The sequence below is a fragment of the Rhea americana genome, unplaced genomic scaffold (genome assembly GCF_003343005.1).
Source record: "Rhea americana isolate MKP2758 unplaced genomic scaffold, rheAme1 scaffold_534, whole genome shotgun sequence".
Taxonomy (NCBI): Eukaryota; Metazoa; Chordata; class Aves; order Rheiformes; family Rheidae; genus Rhea; species Rhea americana.
In genome coordinates this window covers 69,832-80,767 of record NW_028186684.1, presented here as the reverse complement: position 1 = coordinate 80,767, position 10,936 = coordinate 69,832, and the positions used below count along the sequence as shown (strand labels likewise).

At 66.7% G+C, this 10,936-nt stretch overlaps 3 protein-coding genes across 3 annotated transcripts; all 3 read right to left on the bottom strand.

Moving 5' to 3' along the window:
* Positions 1-452: 452 nt before the first annotated feature.
* Positions 453-3,147, bottom strand: CATSPER1 (cation channel sperm associated 1). The gene is made up of 12 exons (XM_085318418.1): positions 3,066-3,147; positions 2,779-2,988; positions 2,584-2,697; positions 2,346-2,505; positions 2,106-2,197; positions 1,680-1,823; positions 1,516-1,579; positions 1,377-1,449; positions 1,237-1,297; positions 1,088-1,154; positions 674-999; positions 453-502 (listed from the first exon to the last, which is right to left on the bottom strand). The coding sequence occupies exons 1-12, from the start codon at positions 3,145-3,147 to the stop codon at positions 453-455; spliced, it is 1,443 nt and encodes a 480-aa protein (XP_085174544.1).
* A 392-nt stretch (positions 3,148-3,539) lies between these two features.
* On the bottom strand, positions 3,540-5,003 carry TMEM223 (transmembrane protein 223). Its single transcript, XM_085318410.1, has 2 exons — positions 4,714-5,003; positions 3,540-4,126 (listed from the first exon to the last, which is right to left on the bottom strand). The coding sequence occupies exons 1-2, from the start codon at positions 4,988-4,990 to the stop codon at positions 3,828-3,830; spliced, it is 576 nt and encodes a 191-aa protein (XP_085174536.1). The 5' UTR covers positions 4,991-5,003; the 3' UTR covers positions 3,540-3,827.
* A 141-nt stretch (positions 5,004-5,144) lies between these two features.
* Positions 5,145-10,935, bottom strand: NXF1 (nuclear RNA export factor 1; the record flags this gene model as incomplete). Its single annotated transcript, XM_085318417.1, has 21 exons — positions 5,145-5,284; positions 5,366-5,426; positions 5,527-5,709; positions 5,788-5,860; positions 5,968-6,010; positions 6,093-6,208; positions 6,292-6,350; positions 6,430-6,537; positions 6,619-6,674; positions 6,838-6,906; positions 6,996-7,032; positions 8,379-8,488; positions 8,566-8,673; positions 8,753-8,841; positions 8,919-8,988; positions 9,074-9,154; positions 9,280-9,384; positions 9,709-9,792; positions 9,914-10,043; positions 10,145-10,346; positions 10,917-10,935. Coding segments are annotated over 21 exons (1,842 nt in total), but the record flags the coding sequence as incomplete, so codon positions are not given.
* Position 10,936: the final 1 nt, after the last annotated feature.

The window sequence follows — 10,936 nt, the reverse complement described above, 5'->3', positions numbered from 1 at the left end:
ATCGGGTTCCCGCTCCCAAAGGCCACGGCGTGGGGGGGGGAATGGACGCGGACCCTGGACAGCTGTGGGGACCTCGGCGGGCGCTGGGCCAGGACGCCTGGGCTCTCCACGGAGCCAGAATGCCTGGGCCCCCTCGGCAGCCTGGGCTGGGGTGTGGGGCGAGGACGCCCGGCCCCCCCCGCTCCGGGCCCCCGCTTTGCCCCCCCCCCAGCTCCCACATCCTGCTGCCCCCGGGGGCCGTGGCAGAGCAGCCCCCGGCACCTGCTCCCGGCCCTCCCTCGGCTCCGGTTTCTTCTCGGCTATTCTGGGCTCGGCTCCCCCAGCGCCTCCCCATGGCTCCAGGACTGGGGGGGGGGAGGGCTGGGACGCCTGGGCCCCTGGGGTGGGGGGTGTTGCACCTGTCTCTCCCCTCCCCATTCCCACTGGGGGCGCGGCAACAGTGTGTGGGGCTGTCACTGCCCGACCTCCGACGTCTGATCCCTGACCCTGGGGGGGCCCAGAACTGACCGCGGAATACCTGACCCCCCATGATCTCCGGGAGCCCAAGCGTCTGGGCCCCCCTGCTGTCCCCTGGGGCCCAGGCATCCGGGGCTCCCACTCTTCCCCCCCCCGGACGCTAGCTGTGGGGGGGTCCCCGGGGGCCCAGGCATCCAGGGCCCTGCTCTCCCCCCACCCTGTCCCCAGGGGCCCAGGCGTCCGGGCCCCAAGCCCCCCAGGTCCACGGCACTCGCACGACTCCTCCAGGCAGCCTTTAATCCGGGACAGAGCTGTCGGCGCCGGGCGCTGCTCAGGGCCGGGACGGGTCCTGCTCTGGGGCCTGCGGAGAGCAGAGGGGCTGGAGCAGGCTGGGGCACTGCGGCCCCTGCCCGCCGCGGCCGCCTCACCTCGAAGAAGGCGTCAATGATGCGGTCGCCGGTGGCGGCGCGGGAGCAGAACTGCTGCTCCGCGCGCTCAACGGCGGCCAGGAGCCGGAGGTAGGAGAAGAGGAGCCGCTTCTCCCTGGGGACAGAGGGACGGTGGGTGCCGTCCGTGGTGCTGGGTCCCGGCTGCCGCCACATCCCCCTCCAACGCCGCYGCCACCGCTCACTTCTCGGTGCCCTCCACGCCGCGGGCCCAGCGGGATGTCAAGGCCTCCTGCTCYGGGGCCGGGGCGGCTGCGGGGGCGGACGGGGCCGCGGGAGGCGTCAGGCGCTGGCGTGGCCTCCCCGGCTGCCCGGCCACCCCCCCGGGCCTCACCGCCGACGTCGCCCTTCCCCGCCGGCACCCTCTCCATGCTCCGTTCCTGGAGACGCAGCTTCTTCTTGTGCAGGGAGGGGGAGGGCATTATGGGAGGGGGCCCAGGCGTCCGGGCACCCCCCCCCCGCCCCAGGACCCACCAGCTGCTTCTTCTCCTCCCGCTCCTTGAGCAGCGACATCTGGAAGTTGTCGATGAGGACGGCGATGACGAGGCTGCGGGGGACGGGGGTGAGCGCGGCAGCCCYGTGGCCCCGGCGGCCCCGGCGGCGCCCTGCTCACTTGAGGAAGGTGAAGTACTGGATGAGGATGTAGACCATGAGGAAGAGGATGATATAGGAGTAGCCTGTGGCGGGTGAAAGGGGAGTGTCCGTGGGTCCGGAGCCGGGTGGGAGCCTGGTGCCCGGGCGGCCCTGCTCCGAGCCCCCACCCGGCCCGGGCCTCACCAGCCTGGGCGCTCTGCAGGTAGATGAGCGACCAGTCGTCGAGYGTGAAGAGCTGGAAGAGGGTGAAGACAGTGTTGAAGAGATCCCCAAAGCGCTGCGGGTCCGAGCGCTGGAACAGGTCACGTAGCAGCACGGAGAAGATGACTGGGGGTGGTCAGGGAAGAGCGGAGCAGGGCCGGCCCAGGGAGGTCTCCAAATTGTCCCCTAACAGCCCCCGGACCATCACTGAACCCCCCACAAACGCCCCTGCACCGTGCTCCAAAACGGACTTGAAACGTCCTGAGAACAACGCAGAAACTGGCTGCCGAAGCAATGCCGCATCGTTGCCAAATCGGGCTCCTCCCAAAGCCTGACCCAGCCCTGAAACTGCTCCAAAGTGCTGCAGGCTGCCGCCCCGGCCAGGCCCCGAGTCACCCCGAAGGATACAGAGGATGGTGAACATCATAAGAAGGATGGCGCCCAGCGAACGCCCCGACAGCGCGAAGGTGCCTGTCACCTCCTTGAGGTTCTCCAGGATCCTGTGGGGAAGTGGGACCGGGGGGTATAACAGAGCTACTGTGAGGATAATGGCACTGGGGTGAAGGYAGTGGGGCTGTGGGGGTAACGGGGATGGAGTGAGGCTAACGGGAGGGGGATGAGGCTAACAGGGCACCTGCCCAGACTGACCGCAGTGTGAGGAGCCGGTTGAGGATCTGGAGGGCGCGGACGCCCTTGAAGATAAGCAGGATGCGGATGATGGTGCTGGTCTTCAGGTAGCTCCAGATCCAGGGCTGCGCCATGATGAAGAGGAAGAAGTCCACTGTCATCACGACCACCACAACCAAGTCTGGAGGAAGAGGAGGAGGCTGGGTGACCAGCGCGCCCAGCCTGGCCCTGGAATGGGGATGCGGGCAAGGGGACTCACCCACGTAGTTCCAGAAGTCCCGGAAATAGTCAGTGCCCAGAGCCACCAGCTTGAGTGCCGCCTCGAAGAGGTACACGCAGAAGATGATGGTGTCAAGCACCGCAAAGAACCACTCTGCGGGGCGGCAGGGCTAAGGGATGGGGCGGCACCGGGGGCCATGGGCACCAGCCCAGGGGCGGGCGGCAGGGACGTTACCTCCGCGGACGCGCACGGAGATGAAGGACTGTGCCACGAGGGCGGCGGTGTGGGTGAGGATGATGATGAGCACAGCCACCTCGAAGGGCAGGGCGTGCACCAGGGCGCGCAGCGGCACCCGGGTGCTCCACAGCCCGGCGGCCACCTCCACGCCCAGGCGGCCCAGCAGCAGCGCGGTGCCGCGGCGGAGCTGCGCCGCCCGCCCGGGCCCTGCACCAGAGACGGGGCTCAGCGGGGCTCCATGGGGCCTGGCACCTCTGCCCGGCCCCCCGCCGGGCCCCCGCTACCTCTGCGCCGTCGGCCCCGCTGCTGCTGGGGGGGTGAATCCGCTGCTGCCCCCTTCTCTGTCGGCACTGTCAGGAAGTCCATGGCCGTGCTGCCGCCGCCAGCCGAGCTCTAGAACCAGGGCTGGCGCTGCGGTGACACTAAACAGTGTGGAGCTGGCCCTGGTTCTAGAGGTGGCCTGGGCTGGGCGATTCCAAACGGTGCCACGTTGTTGCCTGGAGCTGTGGTGATGCCAACAGCCCCAGAACCACAGCAATGCCAAACAGCACCATGTCGTCCCCCCAAGAACTGTGGCGATGCTAAACGGCCACGTCATCCCTCCGGAGCTGCAGCAATGCCAAACAGTGCCATGTCATCGCCTGGGGTCGTGGCAATGTCAAACAGCCATTTTGTCCCCCCAGCCACCGAGAYGGTGCGAAGCTGCCCCAGGGCTGCGCCGATGCCCACTCCTGCCCCCTAAAGCACCAAGACTCAGAGAAAGGTCAAAGGTTTATTTGAGACCACACGGATAGCAAACGTGACCCGGTTCGCGCTGAGTCTGCCTGGATGGTGAATGCGGCCTGACTCCCAACAGGGATGACGACCATGGCTTGAATTCCCCCCGTGAGGCTGCGTGGATGGCRAACGCAGCCTCAGTCCCCCTGCAGCAGGTCAACACAAACCAGTTCCCCTTCTGAAACCAGTGACAGCAGACGTGATGCAACCCAGTTCCCCCCTGCAACACCACATGGACGTGACCCGGTCCCCCCGCATGTCCTGACAGCCTAGAGCTTGCGGTAGGCGCCGACAGTGAGGTCGAAGAGCCGGGGGTRGCAGATGTGGCCCTGCTTGTCCAGCAAGAAGTAGAAGGGGCGTCCCTTCACCTTGAGCGGCAGGGCGGCCCGCGCCTCGGCCCGGTGGGCGCTGCAGGACACCTCCCGCAGCGGCACTGTGAAGCAGCCGCCACGGCCCAGCCCCAGCGGCCCGTGGGTGCCAATGGCCACGTGGCGGCCGCCCTGCAGCAGTGTCACCTGCCGCACTGCACGCCGGGGCAGCAGGAAGCCCGCCGCCACGATCAGCGACCCTGTGGGAGCCGGGGCAGGTCAGCGCCAGTGCCGGACTTGGACCCACATCAACCCTCTCCCCTCCAGCCTCGAATCCTCCCCTCAGATCCACATCAAACCTCCCCCCAACCCAGAATCCTCCACTTGGACCCACATTGGCCTCCCCCAGCCCTGAACCTTTTGCCCAAACACACATTGTCTCATTTCAGCCCCCAAACTTCCCCCTAGACCCCCACCGAACTCTCTCCAACCCCAAATCCTCCCCTCTAGACCCATATTGAGTCCCCCCCAGCCCTGAACCCTCCCCCAGATCTTGTCAGCCCCCGTGATCTCTCCCGTCACCCCCTAGGTGATCTGAGACTCCTAGCATGACCCCCCTGCGATCCCAATGTGAGCCCCAAGATAACTCCCCGTGACCCCTGGCGTAACACCCCTKGAGTTTTCTACAACCCTTAGTGCAACGCCCTGACCCCTCTGCGACCCTTGGTGTGACCCTTGACCCCTCCTGCGACCCCGCGACCCCTGGGATGACCCCCCCACGATCCCCCTACGACCCTCGGTGTGACCCCTGATCCCTGCTGCGACCCCGGCGCGCCCCCGCCGGTACCGAGGGTGAGGCAGGAGGCGGTGAAACCGAGGCGCCACTTGTTGTCGCGGGGCCGCAGCGGGTCGTCGCCGGGGCCGTCGCCGGGGGCAGGCGCGGGCGCGGGGCGCAGCGCCGTGAAGGCGAAGTGCGCCAGATAGCCCCAGAAGAGCCCCTGCCCGGCGCAGAAGAGCCCCACGAGACGGAAAAAGCGATCGCGATCGTGGCGGAACAGCACCACGTCCCGCGGCACCGCCGTGTCCAGCGCCGCCGCCGCCGCCGCCCGGGCCGCCGCCGCCATTGCTGCGCCGCGGCGCCGCTTCCGGGACAGCGCCAGGGCAGCGGAAGCGGTAGGGACAGCGACTTCCGCTCCGGGCCGCCATCTTGGAGCTTGGCACGAAGCCAGCTTCCCCCCCMCCCCCACCCTTAAAGGCGCAGCACTCCCCGAAGGCAGCGGCATTTAGACGGTTTTTATTTATTTACAAAACGGTCAGGRAAGAAAATAAAACGCCAGGAACAGGCAGAATAGAAGGGAGCGCGGGAGAAGGGGCACAGCTCACTTCAGAAACGCTACATCCGGGATTTTCCCCTCGAGCTGCAAGACAGGGAGAGAGGATTAAAGGGGAGATCGTGGCAGGGGACCCAGGTGTCCGGGCTGCCCCCACCGCCAGCATACCTTGAGCTGGGTGAAGACCTGTCCAGCCCGGCCGTAGTCCCAGTCATTGTCCTGCAGGCACCTGGGGTGTAAAAACGGGGTGAGGGATGATGCAGGAGGAGAGAAAGGGCAGGAGTGGGACAAAGTTGGGCAGCTCAGGGGGATGCTGAACAAGAACTTACTTCTGGGACCACTCAAAGTTCATGCCTGACTGCATGGAGAAGGCGGCGAGCATCTCCTGCTGCTCAGCGGACAAGGTGGGCACAGGGCTGGAGGAGGGCGTGGGCGCCGGCATGACGAAGGCCTTGCGGATCTCCTCCGTGGTGGCGTTGCGCACGAAGAGCTCGTCATTGACGATGCAGAGCCTAGCAAGCACATAGCCATAGGATGGGGTGGGAGGTGGAGCAGTGCCCCCCACCGCCGCCTGCCGCTGCCCCACTTACCCTGTGTTACCAGCCGGCACAGCGATGAACATCCGGGTGAAGGCGCGAACAGAGTCACGGGACTTGCCGTCCACTGCGGGGAAAAGGAAACGGTGAGCGGGAGGTGGTGGGGACAGGAGTGCAGGGAGCTGGTGGAGCCACCCCAGGGGGACGACAGGGCTGCAGTGGGGAGGAACCCACCTTCCTTGAAGATCCCGTGCACGGCAAAGCAAAGCAGTGTATTCTGCAGGGAAAGAGAAGGGCGGTGAGGGGCCACGTGCCGCCCCAGCTACTGCTGGCAGTGGCCGCCACCGCCCTCCGCTCACCGTCTGGGCGCAGACGTCCACCACAAAGGAGTTGACATCGTGCTGGGTCTTGGGCAGCTCGTTGAGGAACGCCACCACGTTGAGCCGCGTGTGCTTGAGCAACTTGAAGCGCATGGCTGGGGAGGGGGGAAGGGACAGTGATGAGGCCCTGCACGGCCTGGGCACGCTGCAGGGCTGGGGATGCCGTGAGGGCACTTACTGGGGTCTTTGAGCTTCTTCACGTTCCTGCTGTCTTTGAAGTACTCGTTCAGGCTGTTCCTATGGGAACAGCAGCACCGTGAGGCCGCAAGGAGTGCGTGGCAGCTCCGCTCCTAGCGCTGGCAGGGACGGGACCTACCTGGGCGGGTTTTGGGGTGCAAAGGGGATGCTGAGGGAGCAGCAAGCACCGTCGTGGTAGGCGTCCAGCAGCCCCTGCCGGTCACTGGAGTCGTAGATGGAGTAGTACCTGTGGTGGGGCAGGGAAAGGTGAGTGGAGAGCAAGCAAGAACCCGGAGTGCAAGGAAAGGTGCGCAGCTGCTGCACTTACTGCTGTAGGAACCGCAGCACCAACACCTTCAGGTCATCCGAGCCAAAGTAGCTGCCCTGGCGAGAGCGAAGGGAGGGTCRGAGCCCCTGTGGCTGCCGGCTCGGGGTGCGCGCAGGGACGGGGCCCCCCAAGGCTGCTGGCTCAGGGCATGCACAGGGACGGGGGCCCCCGCRGCTGCCAGCTCAGGGCACGCGCAAGGACGTCCCATGACGTCCCTACCTTGCAGGGGGGCAGCGCCGTGGGTGCCTCCACGTCGAAGGCGATGGGTGGGGGAAGCTCGTGGCCATCCTGGGAGAGAGCAGGAGAAGAAGATGAGGCTGAGGGCAGCACCACCTCACCCCCTCTCCCCCACTTCTGCTGCAGCCTGCCTCACTCACCAGGCGCAGCAGCTTCGGGAAGCGTTCTCTGACGGAGCTGCCGGGATGGAGAGGAGTTAGTACGGAAGCCAGGCTGCCCGTGAGGACTGGGACTAGGCCTCAGCCCTCCGGGGAACRTTGGCCCCCCCCGGCCTGCATGCCCCCCACCGGGCCGCCCTCCCCGGAGCCTCGGGTGCGCGATGGGGCTGCTCTGCGCAGCGACGGCCTCTTTCCTCCCCACCTTTCTGACGGCTGCCCCAACCACCCCGGGGCTGGGCTTGCCCCTACCCCCAACGGGGGCCATGGCACCTGAGGAGCTGTTGGCCCCAAGGGGCCCCGCCACGGGCTTGGGACTTACCTGGCTTGTACTCACCTGCACTCAGGTGCCGAGCGAGGAGGGGGAGAGGGAGGGGAGGGAAGGGGGCACAACCTCCCCCTGGTTGCGGAGCAGCCGTCGGCACGAGCCGCCTACTTACAGCTGGGGAGGCCCCTGCACCGGGGAGGCCCAGATCGAATTAGCAGCAGGAGAGAGAGGGGACAGTAAGGGCAAAGCGGGGACAGTGGGGTTGGGGCACTCAGGGCAGAGCCTCTTCTCCTTGGTGCCGCTCCCTCCCGGCTCCAGGAGCACACTGGGCTCTGGGCACGGCTGCCTGTGGAGCCAAGTCCCCTGCCCACCTCGGCGGCTGGCACTGGCAGAGCTGAGGGTGCCGTGGGATCCGCCCGGAGCTGCCCGGAGCGGGCTGGAGGCCTGCGCCAGGCCTGGGATCATGGGCAGCCTCCTCACACTAGCCGCAGCTGGGCGGCGGAGTTTGGCCACTGCACGGCTGTGCCTGTCTTAGGTTGTTCCTCCCACGAGGAATCTTACCCGTCTCTGGCTAGCCAGCCATCGTCGAGGGCCAAACTGAGGCGCAAAAGGGACAGCAGCTCCGGTGCGGGGGCGGGGGGGCTGGAGGCAGTAAGGCAGTGCCCCCCGTTGTGCGCGGCAGCCCCCAGGTGCCCACAGACAGGCAGAGCGGCATGGAGAGCCCCCTCCGGGCGGCGGAGGGGTGGGAGCGGCGGGCAGGGAGCGGGGCGCTGGGGAGAAGAGGCTGCGTCTCCTGGGCCCAGGGGATGGTGGGGTGGGCGGGGGGAAGCAAGAACACAACTGGGGAAGGGGGGGAGTGGGGAGCAGAGGAAAAGCAGGGCTCCGTCCAGCTGTAAGAGACGCGCCGTCCACAGGCTCCGGGGCTGCGGCCCGTCCGGGGCCTGGTGCCACAACCAGGGGCCGGAGGGGAGCCGGGGGGTCCGGGTGCCGGCGAGCAGAAGGCGCCGGGGGGGGGCGGCCTCTCTTCGTCCTGTGGTGCTGCCCCCGTGGAGCAGGGGCGGCCCACGGGCCCCCAGGGCCGCCCCAAGACTGCCACTGACCTGATATAGGTGGACTGGTCACGGAAGGCGTCGCACAGCGGGTTTCCATCCAGCCAGAGCTCCTCTAGTTTGAGCCCTTTCACCTTGTCCAGCTCCCGGTCCGATTTCAGCTGTAGAGGGCAGAGACAGGGGCTGTGAGGGTGGCCAGCGGTGGCAAAGCAGTCAGCAGCAGTGGGGCAGCACCCACCTCGTTGCGAGAGAGATCGAGGATCTTGAGGCTGGCGGCTTTCTGTGCCAGCTCGCCCAGGTCATCCAGGCGGTAGAGCTTGTTACTGCTGAGGTTCAGCGACAGCAGCTGCGCAGGCAAAACCGGAGGATGAGCAAGGTGCTGCTGGTGGCACCGCAGCCCACGTGGATAGTGACTGCAGTCTCACCTCGGGGATGTTCTCCTCAATAATGCGCAGCACCACTAGCATACAGCTGCGCTGGTTGAGCACCACATCTATGCTCTGCGACACCAAGTCTACAGCGAGAGAAAGAAGTGAAGCATCTGCAGTCCGGCCTCTCCCTGCTCTCTGTGCCCCCTGCAGCAGTGCTCACCTGGATCTGTACGCAGGCTCTTGAGATCCAAGGCCTTCTGTGAACCATCGTACCTCTTGCTCATGCAAAGCTGGAAGAGCAGGAACAGGGRCTGAGGAACGTGGGTGGCTGCTCCCTCAGGCCCAGGCCACAATGCAGCCCCCAGCCTAGCTCACCTTCACCTGCTCAATCTCCTCTGGCTTCAGCTCATTTTGCAGAGACTGTGGTGGGGCCGATGAGTTGATGATTATCACCACCTACAAAGGGACAAAGCAGCCCGTGAGACGCTGCCACCCAGCCGGGAGCACGCCTGCCTCGCGGAGCTGCTCCCACGCAGTGGGGACCGCACACTGGCCCTGTGGCTGGGCAACTGCTGCTTCACCTTGTAGTTGTCTCTGTCAGTGATCTTGCGGGAGACCTGCTTGAGCGCGCTGGCGGTGGTGGCATCTTCCACATAGAACTGGGCCCGGTTGTGGTCGTAGTGGAACTGCGAGGAGACAGATCAGGTGCTCAGTATCAGTTCGGGCCTGCAAACGCAGCCGCTGAGGCGTGAAGCTACCCAATTCCAGAGCCCACGCATGTGCAGCGTCTCCGCAGTTCTCGGGGCAGGGAACAATCCCCTGCCCCGACCCCTCTCCTGCCACTCTCTACAGAAACTTGGCCGCTGCCAGAGCCCTGCTCCAGATGGCGAGCCCTGCTTCCCCTTTTGGGGCTGCTACGGAGGCAGGCGAGTGCCTCAGCATCTCCTAGAAAGGGGAAGTGAGAGGGGAAAGTCAGACACCTGGCTGCTCTCCCCACAGCCCTCGCTCACCTCGACAGGCGTGAAGGGAACGCTGCAGAGGTTCTGGATTGAGCTCAGCAGCCATGACTTGTCATACTTCTTCCCGTAGGGTATCTAGAAAAAAAGTCACGCAATATCAAGGAGCCATTGGGGCACAGGCAGGATGGCTGCAAGGAGCTGCCCACCGGGCGTGAGGCCTCGGGCAGGACGCAGCTGCGGCTCCCGCCCTGCTCACCGTGATCTTGAACCAGTTGCGCCGGCCACCATCGCGGCTGCTGCCACTGCTCCGCTCCGGGGCAGGGAGGTCCCGCCTCACCGTGATGTGGATGTTGGCAGCACGGTTGGGCCGTGGCCCATAGGGCAAACTGCAGAGGCAAAGGGAGGAAAACGGGAGAAACACCGGGTTCCCGGGGCTCTCCGGAAGTGGTGCACAGCCCCCTGCGCCATCCCATCCCATGGCACTCACTATCKGCTCCGGGGGCTGTCATGGGCGTCGCTCATGGGCACGTCTCCATCGTCCTCCTCCAGGCGGGTGCGGAGGCCAGAGCCGGCGTTGCCGCGGCTGCGCGCCCGGCTGTTGGCCTCGCTGTAGAGCTTGCTGCGGAACGGGCCCCGGCCCTTCTTCCGCCGCACTGAGAAGCCGCGGCCGCCGACGCGGTCATCGTGCTCTGCATCAGGAGCGAGGCCGTCAGCCACCGCCATGACCCCCCTTGCACCCGGACGCACCTGCTCCTGGTCTCCAGGATGACCTGTCCCCCCTAGCACCAGTACCGASCGGGCCAGAGCTCCCCGCGACCACCGGTACTAACTAAATCCAGGGCCGGTCCCAGCCGGTACCAACTGGGGCCAGGATCGCTCCTCCTCCCGGTACCCACCAGGCCCAGCGCTGCCCTGCCCCATAGCACCGGCAGGGCGGAGCTCCTCTCACCCCGCCCGGTATTGGAGGCCGCCGCCGGCTCCAGTACCGACAGGGTCCAGAGCTGTCCTGCTCCCTGGTACCGACCATGCCAGAGTCCCGCTCCCCCCGGTACCAGCCAGGCCCAGGGCTCCCAATCGCCGTTCCTACCGGGCCTAATGCTCCCCTGCCCGCGGCACCAGCAGGACCCAGAGCCCCCGCTCACCCCGCCCGGTACCGGAGGCCTCCCCCGCTCCCAGCACCCGCCAGGCCCAGCGCTCCCCGTATCCCCGGTACCGATCAAGCCCGGAGTCCCGCCCGCTCCCGGCGCCGCCCCACTCACCGCTGTACCCCCCCTTGCCC